The 26,414-nt window shown below is 40.1% G+C and overlaps 2 protein-coding genes across 2 annotated transcripts in view; one reads left to right on the top strand and one right to left on the bottom strand.

Annotated features, from left to right (window-relative positions):
- The window catches only part of Uggt2 (UDP-glucose glycoprotein glucosyltransferase 2), a 99,617-nt gene extending 83,485 nt beyond the window's left edge, over window positions 1-16,132 (top strand). Inside the window, exons 31-39 of the mRNA XM_042682695.1 lie at window positions 289-374; window positions 2,599-2,697; window positions 4,016-4,100; window positions 6,600-6,782; window positions 8,190-8,350; window positions 8,939-9,053; window positions 10,885-11,001; window positions 12,753-12,879; window positions 15,640-16,132. Coding sequence (XP_042538629.1) covers window positions 289-374; window positions 2,599-2,697; window positions 4,016-4,100; window positions 6,600-6,782; window positions 8,190-8,350; window positions 8,939-9,053; window positions 10,885-11,001; window positions 12,753-12,879; window positions 15,640-15,662 — 996 coding nt within the window. The 3' untranslated portion in view covers window positions 15,663-16,132. The remainder of the gene's footprint in view (window positions 1-288; window positions 375-2,598; window positions 2,698-4,015; window positions 4,101-6,599; window positions 6,783-8,189; window positions 8,351-8,938; window positions 9,054-10,884; window positions 11,002-12,752; window positions 12,880-15,639) is intronic.
- Window positions 16,133-18,737: 2,605 nt separating this feature from the next.
- Window positions 18,738-26,414, bottom strand: part of Dnajc3 (DnaJ heat shock protein family (Hsp40) member C3) — a 37,997-nt gene continuing 30,320 nt past the window's right edge. The window contains exons 10-12 of the mRNA XM_042682697.1: window positions 26,070-26,202; window positions 24,157-24,305; window positions 18,738-22,679 (exon numbers count right to left, since the gene is read on the bottom strand). Of these exons, the coding sequence (XP_042538631.1) occupies window positions 22,522-22,679; window positions 24,157-24,305; window positions 26,070-26,202 (440 nt within the window). The 3' untranslated portion in view covers window positions 18,738-22,521. The remainder of the gene's footprint in view (window positions 22,680-24,156; window positions 24,306-26,069; window positions 26,203-26,414) is intronic.

Here is a 26,414-nt window from a genome sequence, read left to right as displayed (position 1 = left end):
TGCCTAAATTATGTGGCTCTAGAAGTAATCTAGATAATGTTTAAAGATGATTAGATAGGAAATATGGAAGTAACCACCAAAGAAACTTAATACAAGAATCCAAATTGCTAGGTAAGGCCAAATTTCATCTGTGACACTCTGCTAATATGCTGCCTGTATTTGTTCATTTGGCCTGTCCTTTATGTTCCCTTCCAAGGGAAATTGTGCCCTACTATGTTATATTTACTAACCATACAGCATAATATTTAACTGTGAGCATCTAAAATTTGGGCTTGCTGTGTTATCTAGGTTCAGAAAAAACCAGACAAAATGAAGGAAGACATCCTTATTGAAGATAAACATGAAAAAAAAGGAATGTGGGATTCTATTAAAAGGTAATTACTAATGAATACTTTAACATACAACTAGATTAATCCTAATCAGTGGAACTCTCCAGAAAGTAGAAATCCAAGTGAAGCACAGATCCTCTCTCTAGGAGGCATAAAGTAGATGCATAATACGAAAAGTACAGGATTGGAAACTGGAGCCATGAAACAGCCAGAAATAAAGTATTGTGCAAACCTTAGGAGGAAAAAGAATAGATTCAGATAGGAAGAATCCAGGAAAGACTTCTTAGAAAAGTATGTAAAGCCTACTGAAAAGGAAAGATAGTATTCAAAAGTTGAAGATAGAGTGAAGATAACTAGTTATATGAGGGCAAAAAGATTGACATGTTCATCGGAGAACAGAAATTGAGTGTAATAGGGAATTTGTTAGTTACATTATGAATCAAAAAAAACAAAAGGATTGGCATTAGGATTATAGCTCAGTGCTGAAGTGCTTGCCTCCCTAGCACTGCACACGAAGAGGAAAACACTAGCTCACATATGTGGAAAATGGAGTAGACCTGGCTTGGGCACTTAGCTGATGTGGTCTAAGAGCTGGCTTTCTGCCTCTTAGTTCTACTCTTTCTGTACCTCCTTCATTTTCAGGCAGGCTTTTAAAAGTAAAAGTTACCATCCCCAGTAGAAAGTTCCCCATTTCCAAATAATACCAGCCAAAGTTACATGGTTGACTCATTGGTGTCCCAAACTAAACCAATCACTGTGGCTCCAGAGGCCATGCTGGGGTCACACACACTCCTCTAGAGCCTGTTGGAAGGCCTTTCCCATCTCAGAGAATGAAGTCACCAAAACAAGACCACGCTCTCCTTACTCATAGGGGAGTGGGTGTGAGGCAAACACAAAAACTGTCTGCTGTAGTTCACATTGTACAGGACTTAGAAAGTCCTGGATTATGATGGCAAACCATTGATTGTTCCGCTCAGTGAGCCGAAATGGAAGCTTTAGGCCAACTAGGTTCAACAATACAAGTAGACTTTGTTATGCCAGGCTTCAGTACTTCCGTCTTGAGGGCTTTCTATTCATTACAGATTCTTTTTCTAAAGATTCTTTTTCCTTGTTTGATGGAAAGCATTATGTTTACTATCCCACTAATCAAATGTTTTTCTTATGCAAGAGGATTTCAATAAAATAATTTGAAAAATACTTCTGTAAAAACAGATTTTATTTGGCAAAATACATTCAGTGATAATTTTCAATTGTTACATTTTCCAAATTTTAGTTGTGCTAAGTATCTGTTTATTCAAAAATAAGATTTTTACTTAAATAATTTTTGTTGGAAGGAATTATATACATTATGAATACCACTTATGAGATTAGACATACAGAAAAATGAGAACGAATTAAAACCCACCCATGTCCCTGATGCATATACCAAGATGTGAACCAATAAGAAGGGTTCGCTCACCTCTCTGTCCTCATGGAAGTTGCTGTGGACAGACTGGTCAGAAGTTAAAGTGTAGACATTTAAAAAATAATAGTGGAGCAAAGAAAGCCTCCTTTTGTTTTTTGGATTTTTTGTTTTTGTCAGTGGTGGGGCCTTAACTGAAGGCCTGGGTGCTGTCCTGAGCTCTTTTTCTCAGGGCTCTACCACTGTGAGCCACAGCTCTACTTCGTGTTTTTGAGTGATTAATTGGAAATAAGAGTCTTATGGGAACTTTTCTGCCCAGTCTAGTCAAACCACAATCCTCAGAGTTCAGCTTCCTGAGCCCCTGTTATCAGCACTCACGGACCTACTTATACTACTGTATGAATCATTTCTGTGCCATAGTGGCACACCGCTACAACCTGTTTCTTTCCTTGTTCTTCAGCTAAGGTTTCAACACACTAGACATGAACATGGCAGGCTGTAGTCATCTAACTTGGAGAGAGTAAAATTACATTCCATGTTAAAAGCACATAAAGTAATATCAGAAAAGTGATATCGTCCCATGTTTCATGTTAGCACTCCATACTTGTTACGATGAGTTTGTTTCAGCTGGGCATGATGTTGCATACCTAACAGTCTGAAAAAAAAATGCTTGGGAGATGGATGCCAAGTTCGAGACCAGCCTCGGCCACATAGAGACCCTGTCTCACAAAAAGAAAATTTATTTAAAGTTAACAATTTAAACAAACGTTTTCATCTTAAAATGATATTCTTATTTTATTGTCAAGTTTAGTATTTAAGCATATAAAGTTTGTCAATATATTTTTAAAACCTGTTATTTTTTTGAAGTTTCACAAGAAGGCTGCATAAAGAAGATAACAAAGATGAAAATGATGTTCTAAACATTTTTTCAGTTGCTTCTGGCCATTTATATGAACGCTTTCTAAGGTACGTGTTTGTTTTATCTGATTTGTTAAAAGTAATACACTTAACGTGACTCACACTTCAAAAAAAATTAAAGAAATTTACAATGAAGAGAAACTATGGTCTTTGTTTATTTGATTCTTAGTTCTTTTTCTCATAGGAAAACAGTAGTATTTTTATATCTTGCTTAATATCTGTAGGCTAGTACATATATACATATGCACTATATGTATACATATACACATGTACAGATATTGTCTTTTTAACTCTTTTATCCAAATAGTAAGTACATAATAATCAGCATATTGCTTTTTATTACTTAAAATTATGTAGTAAATTGTTTAAATGCAGTGAAATTTGATTATCTTGATTTGACTTGGAATAATGCTTTTTTAAAGCTACGAAATACAAAATTTATAATAATATGATAGGTAACAAAGATAGGTATAGAAATTTTCCTTTCCCAATGAGGGAAGTACCTTGTTTTCTGGGTGCTAGTGGCTCACACCTGTAATCCTAGCTGAGAGTAAGGATTGTATTTTGAGACCAACCAAGGCAGAAAAATTCAAGAGACCCCTTCTCAACCTATACTCCTGGGCACTGGCACGCACCTGCCATCTTAAGCTAGATGTTCTAGGCAGTCCAGGCCGCATAGTGCATGAGAGGCCCTCTCAGTGGAAAGAAGCTCAGCATGGTGGTGTGTGCTAAAATAGTGATATCACAGCATAAGAACATTCCTGAACAGAAAATGAGACCCTAACCTAAAAATAATAGCTAATAAATAAGAACTGGAGGCCTGGTTGCCTAGAAAGTGTGAGGTGCTGAGTTCAAAACCCCAGTACCAAAAAAATTCCTTGTTTTATAAAAAGAAGGAAGGAGATGAAAAAAGGAAAGTATATTAACAAAGGGATGTTTTTTTAACAGTTTATGTGAAAAGATCACAAAGAATGACTCACAAAGCATAATGTTGAGACTTTAAATAAGAGCTTTAGATATACTTATATCTTTGAGAGATCTTGTATAGCAAAACAAGTGCCCTGTCTAGTGAATGTATCAAACTAGACAAGCTTTTCAAATTTCATAGACCTAATATTTATCACATAGTGATATCAGTGGAAGCAAGATTTTTCAGTGCAGCTTCTTTGTCAGCAAGGAAGGTAAAACAAAAGCTAGTCAATGAGTTTATATCAGAAATGTGTTTTCCTATCCTTATTCATTACAAATTTCATGTCATGATAGTTCCATTTGATTTTCCAAAATTCCTAATTCATACCTTTAAGTGTTTAAAAATCTTGAAGAATTGGATGTTAACTTACATTGGGCTTAATATTCCTTTATCTAGAATCATGATGCTTTCTGTTTTACGTAACACCAAAACACCAGTCAAATTTTGGTTTCTGAAAAACTATCTTTCACCAACATTTAAGGTAAGTCATTACTCTTCCTGGAGGGGTGATGTTTGAAAGGTAAATTTCTGAGTATTGGAGTATTGGAGGCTCAGATGAGCCTTTTAAAATGTGTTTCTGCTCTAATTACTATTTTAATAAATTTTGAAATGAGGGGTTGGAGGTAAGGCTCTCTCGGTTGGTAGATTGCCAGCCAGTGAGTGAAAAGTGTCAAGTACTGAGTTTAAGTCCATGTCTCAGACAAAAAAAAAAAAAAGGAGATTGTGAAAGGATACTCAGTATTTTATCTAGCTTGAGAAAAATTGTATATAGTTATTATTTAAGAGATATTTAAAGAAAAGAACAGCAAGAGATTGGATCAAGTAGTCAAAAATTAGAATGCTTATTGTGTTTTTTGTTATAATGAATAAATAAAATTCCACAATGGAAAGTATGTAAAGATTTTTCAGTGAATAGAATTCTGTCATATTTTTACAAAGAAAATATAAAAATTATACCCTAGAAAATAGTTCTACATTAGTCCTTAGAACAATGAAACTGATTTTGTGCAGTGCATAGATTGGTATGGTAATTGGGAACCATTATCTCAGGTGTTTGATTAGCAATTTTCATGTGGTCAGCCGGGGGCCAGAGGTTCACGCCTGTAATCCTAGCTACTCAGGAGGCTGAGATCTGTTGATCGTGGTTCAAAGCCAGCCTGGGCAGGAAATATCTGTGAAACTCTTCAATAAACCACTAGAAAACCGGAAGTGGCTCTGTGGCTCAAGTGGTAGAGTGCTAGCCTTGAGCTGAAGAGCCGAGGGACAGCACCAAGGCCCAGAGTTCAATCCCCGCGACTGACCAAAAAAAATTTTTTTTCATGTGGCCAAACCTCTATTGCCTTTCCTCAGCCTCACACCTCCCGCAAAGCATTCTTGTACAGAGTAATCAGTCTATGAGATTAGAGTCTAGTTTAACAGTAATTCAATAGAGTCCTCTTTTTGTAGCTGAGAAGAAATGATAGAAGCAGAAATAAAAATAGCCCATCGTGCTTTTGGCCCTTAATATTTACAGGCATATTTAAATCCTTTACTGACATTTTTCAATTGTTCTTTATAACAATCCCAGGTGGTAAAAGAAAACTAAGACTGGCCTGCACCAGGAGGCACCTAAGACCACACTTAAGTTTAATCATTCATTCAAAGGATCCACACAACTCAGTTTATTACACAAACGTGCATTTAAAAAAAAATCAGTGAAGGAAGAGGCACGGAAGAGGGTCAGATGCAGGGCCACCCGGGTGGGGCGTTGAGGTATCCTTCGGCAGAGCTTCCCTTATTCCTCCCAGCCACAGGACACTTGGTGGACTGTTACTGGCACCTACTCAGATTTGGTGTCCAGCTCTTGTACTGGGTGTTGACTCTGCAGACCAAGCTGGTAGCCTGCCTAGCTGTCCTAAGCTTTCAGCCCCTCCAAACTTGAGCTGATTCCTTATGTCTCAAGGGCCTCTCCTTAAACCACAGTTTCAGCATAAACTGTCTGGGGTGGTCCAAGGCCTCCAGGAAAACAAACATATTTTTCTTGGGCAGGGTACTCCAAGGGAAGAGGTTATCTTTGGAGTCAAAGCATGGAGCCACACTTTTTGTGCAAGCCCCAGCCTTTATAATTAGCAGGTATAAAGCAGCTAATTGAGAGCACAGGTGAGATGTGAATCCTAAGCATTCTGTGCCGAAGGCCGGGTGGTTCACCTGATGGGCCACTGTCTTATCTCCCGCACCAACAGGGTCTCCCTCTCTGCTCTTTGGCACGAGGCAGCAGAATCTGAGAAGGAACCCATAAATATACAAGGAGCTATCGTTGTTTTGTTCCTGACTTTTCAGCAGGTTGTCCTAACCAAACACAGCCTAGGGTGCAGAGGTAACTGCATCGACAGATAACGCAAAGTCTCAACATCATCTGAGCAAGAGACTGTCTTACTCATTAGAAAATGGTGCTACATTTGGATAGAAACTCTCAGACCACATCATGGCCAAAAATAGTACCTTATCTGAAATAGCATTTTCCTTTCCTGTGATTTGTGTCATCTCAAAATTTCTTTTAGAAGCATTCATACACACATACATGCATGCGTGCATACGTATATACTTACGTACATTTATTTATATCTCATACACAAGAACAGCAGTAAGAGGCAGAAGTCAGGGGCTTGTTTTTAGGCCAGCCTGTGGTGGTGTGTGCCTGATGTCCTGACTATACAGAAAGCTAAACACAAGGATCCCAAGGCAAAAATGCCAGACCGTATTTGAAAAAAAAAGCAAAAAGGGCTTAAGCATAGCTCAACTGGCGGAGCAATAAGCACAAGCAAGCGCGAGGCAGAAGGAGAGAATCAGTGAAATGCTGACGTTTTTTCAACTAGTTTATTAGAATTCATAGTTTATTAGAATTCATAGTAAACTCTTTCCTTTAAAAGTGGGTGTTTTCTTGAAGATAAAGCTGTGTTTTCCTTGAATTATTGTTTGATGTTTACATATATGATTTTAGGAAGTAATTCCTCACATGGCAAAGGAATATGGATTCCAGTATGAACTAGTCCAATATAAGTGGCCCCGTTGGCTTCATCAACAAACTGAAAAACAACGGATTATTTGGGGTTACAAAATTCTTTTCCTTGATGTCCTTTTTCCACTAGCAGTGGACAAAATCATTTTTGTGGATGCAGACCAGGTAACAAGATCATTTCCTCTTACTAACCAAACTTGCTTACTGTCTGTGCTACCATACTGCGTAAATGTGTAGCTGCAGTGTGACGTAGCAGCAGTGCACCCTAGTCTAAAGCTCTCATCATCCTGGGGAAACACTGAAGGCATTGCATGGTTTCATTTATTATTTAGGATATGACAGTTTTCCATTTAAAATAGTAGATTTTTAAATGGAGTATTAAAACAAATATTAGTCATCACAACAGTGGCCACATGAATTTCTTTAAATATGAGCTGTTGTCGTTGTTGTTGTTAATGATGTCTCCTTGCTGGAACAGTTAGAAATTAGCACAAGTCTCCTCATTCCTCCATTATAGAGAGCATCCAACATTCATCCAATAATCAAGGTCATAATACTCTATCACTTTTAGAAAAAGTCCTAAATTGGGCTAGAAAAAAATTATCATCTTAAAAATTTATGTGTCTGCAAGTTATGACTGTTCCCTTTCCCTGCTTGCATTGTCTTCGTAATCATTAATGGAAGAATATACAGCACTTTAATAGCAGTAGTATATAAATATATATTATAAATTAAATATTTGAAGTAGATCTTTTATATCTAAAACAAGTATATTAGGGAGGGAGGAGTTGGAGATGGGAGGGAAAGGAGGGTAAGGGAAAATCAAAGGAGGCAACAATGCTCAATAGGAAATGTGCTCATTACCTTACTCATGTAACTGTGACCCCTCTATACAGCATTTTTACACTAAAAAAAATAAAACAAGTATATTTAACTTTATTAAAATTTACTTTTATTCTATAAACTATTCTTTTGTATTTTGGTAGTATTTTCCAAGTTGATAATTATGAACCATTATAAAAGAATCTTAAAAAAAAGTAAAAAGTGTGTGTGATAGAGTAAGCATTTCCTGACAAATTTTCTAATAAATTTACTTTTCTTTTCCCAAACACAGTTTTCCAGAAGTCTGGAGTCATTAAAAATAGAAAAGATGCAGTAAATATATCATTGAAGTGATTTAGAATATTCAGAATATTTTTGTATGACTCCAGTATAGAGTAATGCATATTTATCACAAAGTGATTTTGAAGTATTAATGCACATGTTTAGAAACACACATTGAGTACATAGTAAGAGCAATGTACTTATGTAATATTTGACTCCTCAACTTGTGTGTCGTATCAAATACCTTACTTAACAATATTACAACAGAATATTCTAGTACCAAATAAGATGTTATGTAGACTCTGATTATAAATTTCAGGTATCCTTTAATCTGTAAAGCATTTAGAGCATGAATGCATTATGAATAAATGCAGCTATTTCTTACATTAGGTTAATAATGAAATTCCCATATAAAGACATACAATATTTTTTAGTATGTTCATCAGTGACAGTATTTTAATTATGTAGATTGTGAGACATGATCTAAAAGAACTCCGTGACTTTGATCTGGATGGTGCCCCCTATGGATATACCCCATTCTGTGATAGCCGCACTGAAATGGATGGCTATCGCTTCTGGAAAACAGGGTACTGGGCATCACATCTCTCCAGAAGGAAATACCATATCAGGTAAGAAAATTTATACCCTTACCTTTCTGTCGCTTAGTAATGCATTAAATCACAATTTGACTCTCCTTAGAGATTATACAATAATTGTAACCTATTACATGGTGTTTATTACATGCCAGTTACAGACATGTCTTACATATGAGCTCATAAAATGTTTATGACAACCTTCCTGGCACTATTGTCTCCACTTGTACAGGCTTCTCTTAGTACTTTATACTTGACCTGCATAAATAATAGCATTCCAGAATATACTCCTAACTCTCACAGAAGATTTAAATTTGGTTTGTCAAGAAAATGCAGATACTCTCTTCAAAGCTACTTCTCTTTTAGAGCTATCAAGACAACTAGAAAAAGTTAAAGTGACCCTTAAAGAATAGAGAGCCTACAAGTACTGGAACACACTTCAAATTATGTCTAACACTATGTCTACTATTAATATAAATGTCTAACACTAGACACTAAGAGCATATTTATGAAAAGATTTATTCGACTCTCAGATATGACTAGTTAATAACATATCACTCTAGACACTAACAGGAAGGAACTATATAAACAACATGAGCTACCAAGGAGTGTTCCTTTTTGTAGTGCCTTATATGTGGTGGATCTCAAGAAGTTCAGGAGAATTGCAGCAGGTGACAGGCTCAGGGGCCAGTACCAAGCTCTCAGCCAAGACCCAAACAGTCTTTCAAACCTAGACCAGGTGAGTAAGATGCGAATCAAAAACTTTAATGCATATGCATAAACTGCTTCAACTTCCTGAATGCAAAAGCAAAATCTTTTATTTTCAACTACTTTTTTTTTGGGGGGGGGGGTCCGGTCGTGGGGCCTGAACTCTGGGCCTGGGCGCTGTCCCTCAGCTCTTCAGCTCAAGGCTAGCGCTCTACCACTTGAGCCACAGCACCACTTCCGGCTTTTTTCTTTTTGCTTATGTGGTGCTAAGGAATCGAACCCAGGGCCTCATGCATGCAAGGCAAGCGCTCTACCACTGAGCCACCTTCCCAGCCCCTCAACTACATTTTATACTTTTGGCCTTTATGCAAATATGTGTACATATGAATAATTTTTTAACTCAATCTCAGTGAGTTTTTTTCAATGTTTTTAATACTAATAGCATTTTATCCTCACATTTCCATTCTCAGTCTCTTTTTCTGTGCCCTATCTCATTTAGTCTTTTCTTTTTCTTGTCAGTATCTGGTGCAGAGCTCAGTGAGTTGTTATATGCACTATCACACATATTAGGGTAACACCTTGTGAGTACCATCTGGTGCCCCACAGGGGCACAACCAGGGGATCTGTGTTGTAAGTGGGACCTTGACTATGGACTAAAAAGTGTTGACCGGATGCCAGTGGCTCACACCTGTAATCCTAGCTACACAGGAGGCTGCGGTCTGAGGCACACAGCTCAAAGTCAGCCCGGACAGGAAAGCCTATGAGACTTTTATCTTCAATTAACCATCAGAAAACCAGAAGTGGCGCTGTAGCTCAAGTGGCAGAGTGCTAGCCTTGAGCATAAAGAGGTTCAGGGACAGCGCCCAGACCCTGAGGCCAAAACTCCAGGACTAGCAACACACACACACACACACACACACACACACACACACACACACACACACACACACACACACACACACACACACACACACACACACACACACACACACAATTAAAAGAGGATACAAATAAACAGCTTAATGAAGCAAGGAAGACCATGCAGAATATAAGAGAATCTAATTTAAAAAAAAAAAGAAACCCTGAAAAATAATCACACTTAAATTCAGTCAGACTTATTGAAAGGCTCAATAAGAACAGAAGCAAATATTTCTTGGGAAGATGCCTGTCTCAAGATCTCTGACTTCCTAGGCTTGTCAAATATTCTTTTTTTTTTTTTTGGATCCGGTGGTGGGGCCTGAACTCTGGGACTGGGCACCTGGCCTGGCCTCAGCTCTTCAGCTCAAGGTTAGTACTCTACCACTTGAGCCACAGCAGCACTTCTGGCTTTTTTCTTTTTGCTTATGTGGTGCTGAGGAATCGAACCCTGGGCCGCAGGCATGCAAGGCAAGCGCTCTACCACTGAGCCACCTTCCCAGCCCCGTTGTCAAATATTCTTGAACCCATAAACCAGCAATCTTGGCTTAGAAAGCCCAGAGAATGCAGTTGGAAAAGTGTTCCACCCAGCCAGGAGATGAAAGTGCACCTGGAAAGTGTGGGCCCAGCTTAATCAGTAATAAACAGCCATGTGTGAGCCCTGAACCCCATGACTTGACAGGAGGCAGAATGGCTGACCAGGAGGAAGCATGGCGGCTGGGTTTTGGCCCCCCCCCTCCCAGATTCTAGGGTGGAAGATTAAGGAACTATCACATGAATAAGACAATTTGATCAAATTAAGCATTTAAAGCTTAAAAACGGGAGCTATCTCAAATTTGCGTACGTTTTATGGTACAGTAATTGTCTGAATGACTTTACTCAATTTCCTTCCTTCAGACCCTAATTTCTGTATCTCTGTGTTTAAATCTTTTTTTTTCCTCCTATAGGATCTTCCAAATAATATGATTTACCAAGTTGCCATTAAGTCTCTGCCCCAAGATTGGCTGTGGTGTGAAACCTGGTGTGATGATGAATCCAAACAGAGAGCCAAAACCATTGACCTGGTGAGTGCGTCGCTTCATTTGCATAGGAGTCAGCGTGAACATGTTCACCTCAAAATAGTTCCAGTCTTACAAATATTCTCTCACCTTTTCTGCTGCTCCATCTACTATGAATCTCCTTAGCACAGCAAATAGAGGTCTGGGTTCAGGAAGCCCTAAGATCCTCCCAGCCTTGCAGGATATAGTTGTGCTTATAACTGAAGGCTTTTACAGTAGGAGGATACAAAGCAAAGCCAACTGGGAAATTTCATTCTTGAACAGATGCCTCTTAGCAGTAGTGCAGACATTCTAATGCTCAGCTAAACCCTCTCCCCTTCAGATACACTTAAATACAATGGAATCCATTATTGTTGGCAGCTACTTGGGAGAAAAGTTAAAGGAATGCACACAAGTCCCAAGAAAGCAGCCTAAAAGCAAGATGATGAATGCACTGAAGATGGAGCAGAGGTCTGCATGAATGCTGTCAACCTCTTATATGGACTATTTCAGCTTGAATTTGGTGCTGGATATTCTTCGGGGGCTGTGTATTCATAATGGGATAGTCAGTGGCATCTTGACTATTATACACTCATTGGCACAAGTATCCCGCTAGTCCACATTCAGGGCAACTCAGATCTTCAGACCTCGCCAAAGCCCCCTGAGGGAAGATGCAATGGTAGACTGCAGCTCCGAGTTACAAAAAACAGACTGTAGCACCAGCAAACCAAAGAGAGCGTCAGTTTGCAAATCGTTTCTGGCACCATTTTAAGGAGGAAATATTTCCATAATTTTTATTTAAAAATTGCCTGTAAAGTTGTCTTTTGTAAGAAAATGCTGTTTTCCATTACTATAAAAATATCTCTGGGGGGCTGGGAAGGTGGCTCAGTGGTAGAGCACTTGCCTTGCATGCCAGAGGCCCTGGGTTCAATTCCTCAGCACCACATAAGAAAAAAGCCGGAAGTGGTGTTGTGGCTCAAGTGGTAGAGCGCTAGCCTTGAGCTGAAGAGCTGAGGGACAGCACCCAGACCCAGAGTTCAGGCCCCACGACCGGACCAAAAATAATAATAATAATAATAAGCATTAAATGTTACTGAACTAAGGGATTATGTTGTTTTAGTTTCTTTTGCAAGATGAACAAAGATAAACCCTCACCCCAGCACAGTCCCCTGGCAGGTGCAGGTCTTAGAGTGAGGAAAGGTGGAGTTGGAGCCCGGCTGAGGTTCCAGTTCCTGTGCTTTTCTACCGTGTTACTGTGCTATAAAGCAGATGGTCTGCCATGTTCTCTCAGAGATGGTAATGTCATTACATCTTTTGTCAAACTTTGTGCAGAATTGTTTAACACATCTTATGAACTATCAAATTCTTTCCACACGATTTTTAAATGTCTGATTAAGGTATTTGCATTAAGCAGTAATTACGCACGTAATTTATTTTTTTCTGTGCCAGTCCTGGGGCTTGAACTCAGGGCCTGGGCACTGTCCTTGAGCTTCTTTTGCTCAAGACTAGCACCACTTAAGCCACAGAGCCACTTCCAGCTTTTTCTGTTTATGTGGTTCTAAGGAATTGAACCCAGGGCTTCATGCATGCAAGGCAAGCACTCTACCACTAAGCCACATACCCAGTCTGAACATAAATTTTGAGTCGTCATTTCATTAGCTATGCTAAATTTTCATTATGTTAAGTACATAGTGAGGCTTTGCTTTTGATAAAATGTATATTCTACTGGTCATCTTGAAATATGACTTTTCACTAACAAAACTTGTTTAAACTTGCAGTGCAATAATCCCAAGACTAAAGAACCCAAACTAAAAGCTGCTGTCAGAATTGTCCCAGAGTGGGTAGAATATGATACAGAAATACGACAATTATTAGATCATCTCGAAAACAAGAAGAAAAACACAAGTAAGTCATCATCCTGCAGTTACATCTGAATCATATGGTGCATTAATTAGATCAGAACATATCAGACTTGCTTATTAGTGATCAAATGATTGTCAGAATTTAAGAAAATTGGTAGCTTCATTAACAATTCATTTTATGTAGTCTAAGCTCACAAACTTTTGCTATAATGCATGTTAATTAATAATGAGTTTCATTAGTTCATTAATTTGGGGGTTGAGCCCCAGGTCTCATGCATGACAAGCAAGCTTTCTACCACTGAGCTACACCCTCAGTCCCATTTATTCTCTGTGACTTTAAACTCATAGATTAAAACAGAAAGAAAATCTATTCCCCATGATAGAGCTTCAGCTCCTATCATTTATAAAAATAGGTAATATAACATTAGCTTCCTGACAAAGAGTTAAAAAGCAAAAGAACTGTCAATTTAACATTATTCTGATTTTTACAAACATGAAAATATAAGCAGACCTTGAAAAAAAAATTTTTAAGGCTTTATCAGGCTCACTAAAAATGTTACCTCCTGGGCTGGGAAGGTGGCTCAGTGGTAGAGTGCTTGCCTTGCATGCCTGAGGCCCTGGGTTTGATTCCTCAGCACCACATAAGCAAATAGAAAAAAGCCGAAGTAGCGCTGTGGCTCAAGTGGTAGAGTGCTAGCCTTGAGCTGAAGAGCTGAGGGACAGCGCTTAGGCCCAGAGTTCAGGCCCTACGACCGGACCCAAAAAAAAAAAAAAAAGTTACCTCCTGTGTTCTAAAATAATCTCATGCCAGGTACCACTGGCTCACGCCTGTAACCTAGCTACTCAGGAAGCTGAGATCTAAGGATCACAGTTTAATGCCAGCCCAGGCAGGAAAGTCTGTGAGACTCTTATCTCCAATAAACCACTCAGAAAACCGGAAGTGGCACTGTGGCTCAAGAGGTAGAGAACTAGCCTTGAGTTGAAGAGCTGAGGGACAGCGCCCAGGCCGAGTTCAAGCCTCATGACCAACCCTCCTCCCGCCCCCCCCCCCCAAAAAAAAAGACAAAAAAAAAGATTAAGCACATAATCCTGAGTAGTTCAGAAAAGAATTTCCCCAGTGCCAGTCACCGGGTGGCTCACACCTGTAATCCTAGCTACTCAGGAAGCTGAGATCTGAGGATTGCAGTTCAAAGCCAGCCCAGGCAGGAACGGCCATGAAACTCTTATCTCCAATAAACCACCAGTGGTGCTGTATCTCAAGTGGTAGAGCGCTAGCCTTGAGCTGAAGAGCTGAGGAGCCCAGGCCCAGAGTTCAAGCCACATGACTGACAAAAAAAAAAAAAAATAGAATTTCCTAGTATGTGGAAATTCTAAAGTTACAAGATGATCACTGGGTGGCGATGGATCATGCCTATAATCCTTGCTACTCGGGAGGCTGAAATATGAATGAGGATCATGGTTCAAAGCCAGCCCAGGCAGAAAAGTCCCCCTGAGATTCTTATCTCTAATTAACCACTTAAAAACCTGTGGTGCTCTGGTGGCTTATACCTGTAATCCTAGATGCTCAGTAGTATGAGATCTGAGGGTTGTGGTTCAAAGCCAGCCAAGACTCATCTCGAATTAACCAACAGAAAACTAGAAGTGGCACTGTGGCTCAAGTGGTAGAGGCTCACCTTGAGCTGAAGAGCTTAGGGAAAGCACCCAGGCCCAGAGTCCAAACCCCATGACCAACAAAAAAAAGATGGTGGCACTGCAGCTCAAGTTGTAGAACGCTAGCCTTGAGCAAAGACAGCACCCAGACTCTTGAGTTCAAGCTTCACGACAAACAAAAAAAAAAAAAAAAATAAGAACTTAATTGCCAGGAACAGGTAGCTCACGCCTATCAGGAGGCTAAGATCTAAGGATCATGGTTCAAAGCCAACCCAAACAGAAAAGTCCCTGTGAGACTTTTATCCCCAGTTAATCACTCACAAACCAAAAGTGGTACTGTGGCTCAAAGTGGTAAAGCACAAGCCTTGAGTTAGCTCAGGAACAGCACCCATTAGACTTGTATGGTGCTTATGTCTATGTTAGAATGTTCTAGCCTCCTGGCTTACATGAGGACTATATATATGGTCTTCTCTTTGTTGTCCCACAGGATACTTTGTATATTTTGAATCTATGAAATCTATCAACCTATCTATAATCATTTACAAATATGGGGGGTGCACACATCAATCCTGGGACTTAAACTCAGGGCTGTGGCATTGTCTGAGTTTTTTTGCATAAGTCTAGTGCTCTACTACTCGAACCACAGCTCCACTTCCAGCTGTTTGCTGGTTAATTGGAGATAAGAGCCTCACAGACTTTCTTGCTGGAGCTGGCTTCAAACTACTATCTCAGCCTCCTGAGTAGCTAGGATTACAGGCATAAGACACCAGCTAGCATTTATTAATTTTAAACCATATCAGGTTTTAATACTGAAGTGGGTTTGTATTATGGTTTCTAATTTTGTTTCATAAGTTTATATTTGTGATCTATATAGAATCATAGAGATAACCAAGATATCTCTGCTCTCATAGATTCATGATAATCTCACATTCTAGAAAAGAAAAAACATATCATCATGGCACAGTATATAGGTACTAAAATGTACAAAAAGCTGTTCTCATGTCACATAATGTATAGATAGTACTCAACTATAGTACTCAACTAACAAGATCCTCAATAAACTCCTGAGCTGAAATTTTACATATAAAATTAGCTTAAATGGGTGACATATATAAGATTTCAGGAATTAAATATAAACTTTCTTTTCTTACAGTTTTGGCACATGATGAACTCTAGCACTGGTTTATATAAGATGGAAGTATGACAAGAAACCTGCCACCGTCTGGGGAACTGGGGAACTACTGCTAAGAATAGTAGGAGGTTTCATTATGAACAGTGACGCATTTTTCAATTTAAAAAAAATTGCTTAAAATACATACACTTAACATATAGAAGTTTATCTAAGAAGTGACCACTGAGTGTTTACAACTAGATGGTTACTCTTTCCTGACTGTTTACAACACTGGATTTTCACCAGTTCAAGTTAGTTCTTTCCAGATAGAAGATCTCTGACTAGCCATCTCTCATGGGTATTAATCAAACCATGTACATACACCTTTTTCACATTTCTTCAAGAAAGAAAAAAAAATTCATGGTTATCTCAAATAAGAATACTTTATCATTTTTAAATGTAAATAATATTCTGTCACTTGTCTTAAACTACATGAGGTTTTAATCCTTGCTCTATATTGTTTCTAATCCTTCTATTTCATAAAATAATATTCCATAGTCATGTGTGTATGTATTTTTTGAAAGAGGATTGGATATTTAATAAAAAGCCAAGTATGTATATGGTTGGCTTTCTGGTTGTTTCAATAGATTAATAATAAATATTTTTTTTAATTTTATTTATTTATTTATTTTGGGGTCCGGTTGTGGGGCCTGAACTCTGGGCCTGGGCCCTGTCCCTCAGCTAGCGCTCTACCACTTGAGCCACAGAGCCACTTCCGGCTTTTTTCTTTTTGCTTATGTGGTGCTGAGGAATCGAACCCAGGGCCTCAGGTATGCAAGGCAAGCGCTCTACCACTGAGCCACCTTCCCAGCCCCAATAATAAATATTTTTAAAGTATTCAAATATCTCAGGATCATAGGATTTGGGGACCAAAAAGACCTTAGTTGTCATTTGGATACCCGCTCCATCCCCTAAAGAATGAGAAAAGCGTAACTGTTTCAAAAGCTATACATAAGATTCTATTGAAAAATAGTTTGAAAAACCTAGGAGTTTAGTAGTTGGCCCGTGTGCTAGCTGCCCAATAATGGCTCTGTCACAGAGAGCCTTAGGAGAGCACCAAACCTCCAGGCCCATTGTCCTCTTTCTCTGCCTGTAGACAAGCTAGTTCACATTGGAACAGGGTCTCTGCCCAGAAGCTATTTCTCTTACTTTTCAGGACTAGGCAACACAGCCTAGAGTATTTGAAAAGTAACTATTCATCAGCCTTCTGTTGTTACAAAATGCCTGAGATAAAGGAGGAAAGGTTTGTTTCTGCTCAAGGTTTTCGTCCATGGTGGCTTAGCCACATCACTTTGGGCCTATGGCAGCATATGGCAGAGGCCTCATGGCTGCTGGGCCAGAAGAGAAGGGGACTGAGACGCCCACAGCACCTAAGGGCAGGACTTCCCAGTAGCCTAACTTCCTTCCACCAGGCTAAACTCCTGGAAGTGTCCAGTACCTCACAGGGAAGGCTTTTGATTAGCATATGGGCCTTTAGGGAACATTTAAGAACCAAACTACAGGAAGTGGAGCTGTGGCTCAAAGTAGTAGAGCACTAGCCTTGAGCAAGTGCTCAGGGACAGCACCCAGGCTCTGAGTTCAAACTTCAATACCCTTTCCCCAGCAGCAACTCTATCATCTCTCAGCCTCTCCCTCTCCAGTTACTCTCCTTATTAAGTATATGCCTGCAATAAAACCGTGATCCACACATGTATGGCCAGTCTGTGCAGTTGGAGACTGAGTGTACAAGGTTGTGCAAAGGAATTTAGAAAGCCTGAGTTCTGGTGATGTGTTCTAAAGTGCAGTGAAGGGCTAATACCCTTAATACCAATCCAGAATTGCTCAGTGAATACTTACGTATCTGCCCTGCTTCCTGATGGCTATTCACACAGCATTGCCGCTGTATCAGGTAGCAGCTTTGCTAGGCCTACTTTTCTTCCTCATATCACGTCTAGAGTAAGTTTCCCCAGACCAAGTCCCATGCTGGTGGCAGACCCCCATAGGGCATGCCACTGTGCACCTGGCAAGGGGCTGCACAATGACTACAAGGCACCAGTACTACAGGGACAGAAAGTCCCACAGCTGGCATACAGATGTAAAGCAAAGGCCTGCTAAGAAAACCTGACATGGTGAATGAGTTACTCATCCCTACCTCAAGACTCCATCACATAAGAGAGAAAAACAACACCCAAACAGGGGAGCCAGTGGAAGGGGGAAGCCTTTTAAAAACAAATGGCATGCTGCTCAAGGAAACACATGAATTCCCACCAAGGACTGAAGAACAGCTGCAGTCTCATCTGGCTCTGATCTCCCAGAAGTATTCTGTACACTGACATCCCCAGTGCTGTGCTGCTCCTTCCCGGGGCATCTCAATCCATGATCCTTATCCCAAGAATCCAGAAGGGAAAACCTGAGGCCTCAGTAGGGATAGAAGCAGGAATGTGTGCAGACTTTCTTAGATGGCCTTAAAATGGCAGTGATGAAGGCACTGACGAAAGGAGAGGGCTTTGCACCTGCACGGCAGGAGCCCTGGGACTGGGAAGAGAAGCTTGCTGCACCTGCCCAACCTCAGGTCAGGGAGCCCGCAGGCCTCGTCCAGGTGCAGCTATTGCCAAGATGTCATGAAGATGAAAAACTTAAGACACTTTCTGAGCTTTCTAGAAAAGTTCTAAACGTAAGTATTCTACCCTCTCCTCCAATCTTAGGGTATGAAGAATATAGAGCTGAGAAGAAAGCTACTTTGGTTTGCTGCGAAACATTTCACTAAGATTGCTTGCTGTGTCTCCCTCACCTTAGGGCAAGATAAATAAAGTGCTAAATCTTCATACTAAAATGAAGTAACTGTCCACATAACTCCTGCTTTCCTAGGACTTGGAGTAAGAGATCTTAACCATTCCTACACTTTATGCTTTTTTTCTGTCATCTCATTTAAGAGTTTTTTTTTTTTTGGAATCTGGTCGTGGGGCGTGAACTCTGGGCCTGGGCGCTGTCCCTCAGCTCTTTAGCTCAAGGCTAGCGCTCTACCACTTGAGCTACAGCACCACTTCCTCTCATTTAAGAGTTTTGCACTCAAAAGACAACATAAATCAACAGCAAGAAAGTACTGATATGACCATAAATATTTTTATTAAATGTGAAAATACACGGGCATAAAAATAGTACCCATATTTGTAGACATGTGTTGAGAGCCATTTCAATTAACGTTCAGTTCCCTTTCTACTAAATTGAGATGGATTAAGTTAATCATGTCTCATTCAAAACAAACCAGACCCTTAGGGTAAGAGTAATAATTTAACTTCTCAAATATCTCTAGTTTCGACCTCCTCTGTGCCCTGCTTTCCTCTTCAGGTAGGTGTTTTATCCACAGACGAGTACAACAGAATCTGTTGTTACTGTACATGAAGCCACGCAGTGGCTAATTTTACTCTTAAATCATTCAGCAAATGAGATCATCTGTTAAAAAGTATTCCCCCCTTAACATCACTTGAAACTACAGAATAAATTAAACTCTGCCACTAACATAAAAGGAATGATCTGATCTAGAACAGAGATAATCATGGTTGACAAATTAGCATTTGCCTTCCTTTGTAACTATGAAAGTCAACTGAATTCAAGGAAGGTGCCATATTTCTTTAGGTTATCTCATAGATGTGTACTAACTGAAAATATCACCAGCCATCTATGCCCATCACCAGTGCCCTGTATCTTTAAGGCAAATGGTTCTGACAGAGTTAACTAAGACGTATTTTTAACTTCTGCATGTTATACTTTCTTCATGGTAATATCAGTTCAACTTAGACCAACTGCAAACCTTTAAATGAAAAATATTCCTGGAGCTCCAGTGGCGCAATCGGTTAGCGCGCAGTACTTATAAGAAAAATATTCCCTGGCTCCAATGGCTTGCACCTGTAACCCAAGCTACTCGGGAAGCTGAAATCTGAAGGCCTGCAACCCAAGAGAAAAGTCTTCAAGACCAGCGAAAGGACTAAAGTTGTGACTCAAGCTCAACATGTGAGCTGAACAAGCATCAAGTCTCTAACACCAGCGCCACCAAAAAAAGAAAAAAAAATGAAAAATTTCTTTTATACACCAACAATAGAAAATGGTGCCAATCTCAAATTATTCTACTTGTTTTTTTAATAAAAACTTGGTTATCAGTCTTTTTCTGTTAAAATAAATGAGTTGTTTGTTTAGATTCCATTATCAGAGCTTGCTCCATAACCTGTTTTCCCATACTGATATTTAAAAGTAAACTTTTAACACCTACTAAAGGGGAAAATATTTTAAACTTAATATGTTACCTCCAATTCACAATAGTAAACTACTGACATCATTTTCTGGTTTTCATCTATTCATGGTATGAAAGCACAAACTTGCAGAACTGAGGAATGAATTCAATGCAGATTCCCTTTGTAAGCTTTGTGTTCACAGGCTATATTTAATACTTGCTGTTCTAGAGAGCATGCACAGCACCCAGAGCCAAGACACTGTGCTCCTGGAGATCACCAAAAGAGAGGGGTACGTTAGAACGGAGAAGAATTCAGCTAGAGCTACCTCTTATTTTTCCCAGAACTGCCACAAAAATAACCTGGTACATGCATCTCTAAGAACAGACTGAACTAAAGAAGTGGCCCAACAAAAGGAAAGAAAAGGAGGAAAAAGCTATTTCAGTAATGTTTACACATCTCATGATACCCAATGTAGGCAGGAGGGAGAGACGATGCTTCTGACTTCATGTCTCCAGGATTTTCAGTCACTGCTGAGGAGAGTAAACGTGGGTGGACACCAGATGACTCGGGATGGCCATCCAGGCTGGAACAGAAAGGCCATTCTCTCCATCAGCAAAGCACCAGAATCCAGAGACCTCGCTTCTTCCACGGCATTGGCACTTAGCACCTGGCACCAAGGCTTCCTCTTCCTCTTCACAGGCAAGTACTTCTGCACATTTCAGTTGATAACTATATCCACAGTTGTTCTGACTGTTACAAATGGGGGAATTAAAATGCAAATCCCTCTGGGCAGCAAGTTGAGGCAAACAGGCTAGAAGCATCTCCCATGTGGCCCAACCCTTGAACATCCCACAGCTAGCTCTGGCTCCTCAATCTTGGCAACTTTTCTCTTTCTCCAGATGGAGGAATAAGTGACTTCATGTTTCCTGTGCTCCAACTATGCAAATCCTCACATTTGAGAGCAGAGGCCACCGCTGTATTTCAGAGGTCAGTGACGCCATCACAAAAGGAGCCAGATTGAAAAATAGTCACATAACTAGCGAAGGACTGCGATTACCAACAGTAAATGAATAGACAAAAGTGAACTAGCTTGAAAATTATTTTCACACTGACCTAAAATTTTAGAAATGAAAGCTACAAGGTGTTCAATAGTTTCAAAAATGAACTGTTAAGCTGATTGGTAAGAAATAAATTCCAAGGGAGATGCAAAAAAGCACTTAAATGTTTGGCTCAATTAAAACCATCTGAACTATATTCTTAATGTCAAAAAGTCTTGTTACACAAGGGTTAAGGATAAAAGACAACCATTTGTGCTTGGCTACTACAGACATTCAGAGTCAAACTGCCTCCCATAACAAAATGCTTAATTTCATAAAGACAATATAGTAGACCCTTTAATGCTTAAAATGTTACAAAAGGCTTCAAGACAGAAACAAAAACCTTTCTAAAATAAAGGCAATAATTCTCATCTCTTAGATTTTAAATGCAGCATCAGTATTTCCATAAATTTTCAACATTCTTGATTTAGTAACACTCATTTTTTAGGGCAAAAATTATCTAATATATCCAGACTGAGTAGTACATTTCTTGCCTTTGTCTTATTTTGTAAGAAGGCTGAATCACAAGCCTGTAGACTTTGAGGCAAGAGACCACTGGCAGCATCCAGACATGCTCAGGGCAGCTGACAGCCAAGGCACCAGGAAGCAGCACATCCCACAGGGCTGACCCAATGACAAAGAAGGGAAAGGAGAAGCTGCCCGCTTGTATTGCTTCAAGGGGGAATCATGCATGCTGTGTTTATACTGACTGAGCAACTTTACCTTTCTAAGCCAATTTGGGCATAGAAATTGTATATAATTCAGAAGTCATTTGTTTAAAATGAACCTCAGCAATATTTTAAATACTACTACTCACACTATCTGAATCTATTTTATATATTTTAGTTTTTCCATTTAATGTTAAAAGGGCCCATTGCTTTTTACAATTAAATTCAAGTTGGAATTCTGCAAATATTCAGCAATAACCATGACTATATCCTCAACCAGTCCAGTTTATACCTGAACATGCTGATTACTATTGGGTAACAAATTTACCATGGACTCTGCTCTCTCCCCAGTGACCGCTGTGTTGGCTCTGGCACAGGAGTAAATGCTTACATATTCAAGGAGGCACAGGGATTTCACACTTGCAAGTGACTGCACTGACCAAAGTCTAAGCATATTTGTCCCTAAAGAACATAACGGCACAACTGTTCGTCCTCTCTAAGAATACTGAAACACACCCCCATGAGGATTCCAGCTCCTACAGGTGCTAGGCAAGGCTGAGAACAGAAGGCTCTACCTGCTCCAATGTGGAAAAATACAGACTGTGAGCACCTCCATAGGTGAGCTGCCTCAGACCACGTCTCCCCAACATTCAGAAATGAGCATGGGCTACTCTGTCAGAAACAGAACTTTTCCTACCTCCCTGCCCGCGTACATCACCAACCTTAAGTTTCAAATATGTAGGAGCAGCCTTTTCTCTATTAAAACAACTCTTTGGTCATGGACAAACTGAAATATTTGACTTTTTTTTTTCATTAGGATCCCAGAATAAGGTTTGTTTTTAATCTTAAAAAAAAAAAAAAAAAAAAAAAAGGAAAAAGCAGAAAAATGGTTTAATTGAAGTGGAATTTAAATCGAAATGGTCCTCCTGAGTTGAAGGGGTTGAACCCCTGCCATGAGTTCCAGCTTCTGTGGAAAGGGCTGCCTCCACCTCCCTGCTGGCTCTCGGCATCCAGGGGGTCTTCTCCATCATCAAACTTCTTCCTCATTTCTAGAAAAGAAGTCAGCAGGTTAAGACCCAAATACTGCTGGGTGTGGGGACACCTCTAGTCCCAGAACTGAGGCAGAAGCAGGAAAACCAGCCTGGGATATTGGGTACATGGCAAGACCTGTCTCAAAAAAGTCAAAGATACAAGCATTAACTCCTATGTGGGGACAGGACTCAGGGAATTGTTTCAGTGAAACAGTGATGCCTGAATGTTACATTACAGAAAGAGACCTCTAAAAGCAGGGCCTCTGACAGAGCATATCACCACCCTAACCTCCCAAAATGAAGCCTGCCATACCACATCTTCACCAACTACTACTACTGCTCCAAATATCTAATGGGTTTTCTAACAACCCCAGTAATCAGAATGGCATCAAGTTTTCTCAAACATGAGGGGAATGAGGCTCCCTAGAGGCCGATACAGACACATGGGAGGGGGACACAGCAAGGAATGCTGCAGAGTAGGATGACAGTGACTAGAAAAAGGATTCATCAGGCACCAATGGGTCTGGCCTGTAATCCTAGCTACTGATCCTAGAGGCTGATCACAGTTCAAAGCTGACCCAGGCAGAAAAGCTTGAGAGATGGTTGGCTTTCCTCATGCTCAGTGGAAGTCGGACTCTAGGTACAATGCAGCTGCCCAGTCCTCAAACTACACCTGAACTACTCAGAGAACATGGAAGACACTTGATAACTGCTGAAGAATAGAACAATGTTTTTATTCCTGTTGCAATTAGGGAGGTACACTTCTGTCATTTAGAAGCTTTTAAAAGATCATTTAATTTCAATTCCTCAAATTGAATAGATGCTTAAACAATTTACTGGGGCAAAATTTGATTTCCTATTGTTGAATCTGTGTGACTCAAACCAGCTCCTGCCTACACTGGCATGAAGGCCACAAAAAAAGCAATGGGTATCTACTCAGAGTCAACTTCCTTTGTAGGTGGCAAAGCATTATTCAATGTTATCGCCATTCTTTGTCTCACTTATTAATGTATGCTAAAAAAAATACCTCTATACCAGTAAATCTAATCATTAAACTTAGGGCAAGATTACCTTAAGACAAACTATTGGGAGATTGCCTCACCATGCTCCTGGGAGTTTGGTAAAGAGAATTGATCAGTGCTTGGAAAGCTGGAAGGCACCTAAGAGATGCCTGTGTGCTCCCATATCGGGGAAAACACTGAGCGTTAAAGACTAGTAGGTACCTTTTCAAGTAGAAAAAGGATCCAAATCACTGTCTTTTCAAAAATTCCCTATCTGATGCTTTTCCACTTTACTATGTTCACTGGGGACGCCAGGGTTGGACAGGGCAGACATGCATCTGGACTTGGGAATCTGCCGACCCAAGGACCATTCACAGCCGTGGTCCACGGTAACCACTCTTCTTGCTCTCCACCTTCCACCTGTACCCTGCCTGAGAGGGGCAAAGGTAGAAGAGTGAACTACACTGTCAGGAGAATGGGAGGACAGATGATACCTGGGTCAGAGAGGACTTCTTTAGCAGCTGCTATGTCAATGAATTTTTTCTCAGCTTTTTTCTTTTCTTCCTCATTCTGGAAGTTATCTGGATGCCACTGCAATGCTAATTTTCGGTATGCTTTAATGATTTCTTGCTTTTTGGCATTTCTGAAGGGTGGTAAAATAAGCAGTTATTAAAGTTGTGTCCTATCTACTACTTTAAAAATTAGAAGATCCAGGGCTGGGAAGGTGGCTCAGTGGTAGAGCGCTTGCCTTGCATGCATGGGACCCTGGGTTCAATTCCTCAGCACCACATAACCAGAAAAAAAAAAAAAAAAGCCAGAAGTGGTGCTATGGCTCAAGTGGTAGTGTGCTAACCTTGAGCTGAAGAGCTGAGGGACAGAGCCCAGGCCCAGAGTTCAGGCCCCGTGACCGGACCCAAAAAAAAAATTGAAGATCCTCTGGGCACTGTTGGCTCACGTCTATAATCCTAACTACTCAGGAGGCTGAGATGTGAGGATCACTGTTCAAAGCCAGCCTGGGCAGGCAACTCTATGAGACTTATCTCCAATTAACCACCAAAAAGCCAGAAGTGGAACTGTGGCTCAAGTGGTAGAGCCCTAGCCGTCAGCACAAAGAGCACCTAGGCCCTGAGTTCAAGCCCCAGGACTGGCACCAGGAAAAAAAAAAATCAGAAGAGCTAAGAGACATTTGTAGGACAAAGGACGGAGGAGGCTTGGTGGTAGAGAGTTTGCTTTGGCAGGCAAAGCCTTGGGGTAAATCCTTAGCACCAGAGAAGAAATTCTGTGTGTATGTGTGTATATTATTAACATGTGTTACACAAAAGGGTTTCATTGTATTTCCATATATACATACAAGGTACCCCAATCAAATTCATCCCCTCTATAATTCTTTCTCATCCCTTCTCTCTCCTTGGAATAATTTCAACAGGTTTTATTGTTCTACATTCATATATGTAGATAGAGCACTTCAACCATATAAAAATATGGAAAAAGCTGGGCACCAATGTTTCACACCTATAATCCTAATTACTCAAGAGGCTGAAATCTGAGGATCACAGTTCAAAGTCAGCCTGGGCAGGAAAGACTCTTATCTCCAATAAACTACTCAAAAAAGCCAGAAGTGGCACTGTGGCTCAAGTAATAGAGCAAAAAGAAGCTCAGGGACAGTGGCCAGGCCTAGAATTCAAGCCCCAGGACTGGCGCTCAGGTACATATGCACATGCGTGTGTACACACACACACACACACACACACACACTCTCTCTCTCTCTCTTTCTCTCTCTCTCCCTCTCTCATATACACAAAAGGAATACTTCACAAATTTGCATGTCATTCTTGCACAATGGCTTTTTCAATTTTAGTATTTGTACTGCCAAAGTAAGCACTCGCTCCTACTACTTAATCATTCCTAAAAACCCAGGCCTATTCACACCACTGCCTTTTTCTTTGCAGTGTGGAGGGTTACTGGTGTTTAGAGTGAGAACCTTATGATTTCAAAGCAAGGACTTTACCTCTTAAGTGACACTTCCAGCTCTTTTTGTGGGCCTGGACCACAGGCTTGCCATATAGTTGACATGACAGGTACATACCACTGCACTCAACTTTTATTGGTTGAGGTCCAGGGTCTTGCAAACTTTTGACCAGGCTAACCCTGGTCAAAATAAGATCCTCCAGATCTCAACCTCCTGTGTAACTAGGATTATATGCATAAGCCATCCTGCCCAGCTTCTTTGCCACCGACTTGTAATTCTGAACTGTATTATTCCTCTCTATCAAAGACATGGCTTTATAATGCTAAAGAGTGCTCAAATAATATGAGGAAAATTCCATAATAGAAGAAAGGAAAAAAGAGCAATTAGTAGCTTCAAAACAGTTCACTATAGCAATAAAAACTTAAATTAGTAACTTACCTTTTTACTCCCAAGATTTTATAATAATCTCGTTTCTGTGACTGTTTCAATAGTCTCTGTGCTTTCTCGAGACCTTCTCGGATTTGCTGGTCATTTTCATTGTGCTCCTGAGCAGCTTCATAATCCTGAATAGCTGTCAAAATAGGTTGAAGAGGAGGAATCAGAACTCATTGCCTTTTCTTCTTGAAAAACTGACACTAAGGTCATCACTGGACCCAGCCTCTTCACTCTGGCTATGACTGTTAAGAGCTTATGTGGTACTACCTCCACAATGTCCTTCATAAACTTCAGAAAAGTAAGGAAGCTTCTCACTGCAATCAACACTACCATGGCTTGTGATTTACT

This window comes from Dipodomys spectabilis, unplaced genomic scaffold, assembly GCF_019054845.1.
Source record: "Dipodomys spectabilis isolate Male_0828 unplaced genomic scaffold, ASM1905484v1 ptg000075l, whole genome shotgun sequence".
NCBI lineage: Eukaryota > Metazoa > Chordata > Mammalia > Rodentia > Heteromyidae > Dipodomys > Dipodomys spectabilis.
The sequence above is the reverse complement of the archived record's forward strand: the minus strand, read 5'-3'. Positions and strand labels throughout refer to the sequence as shown.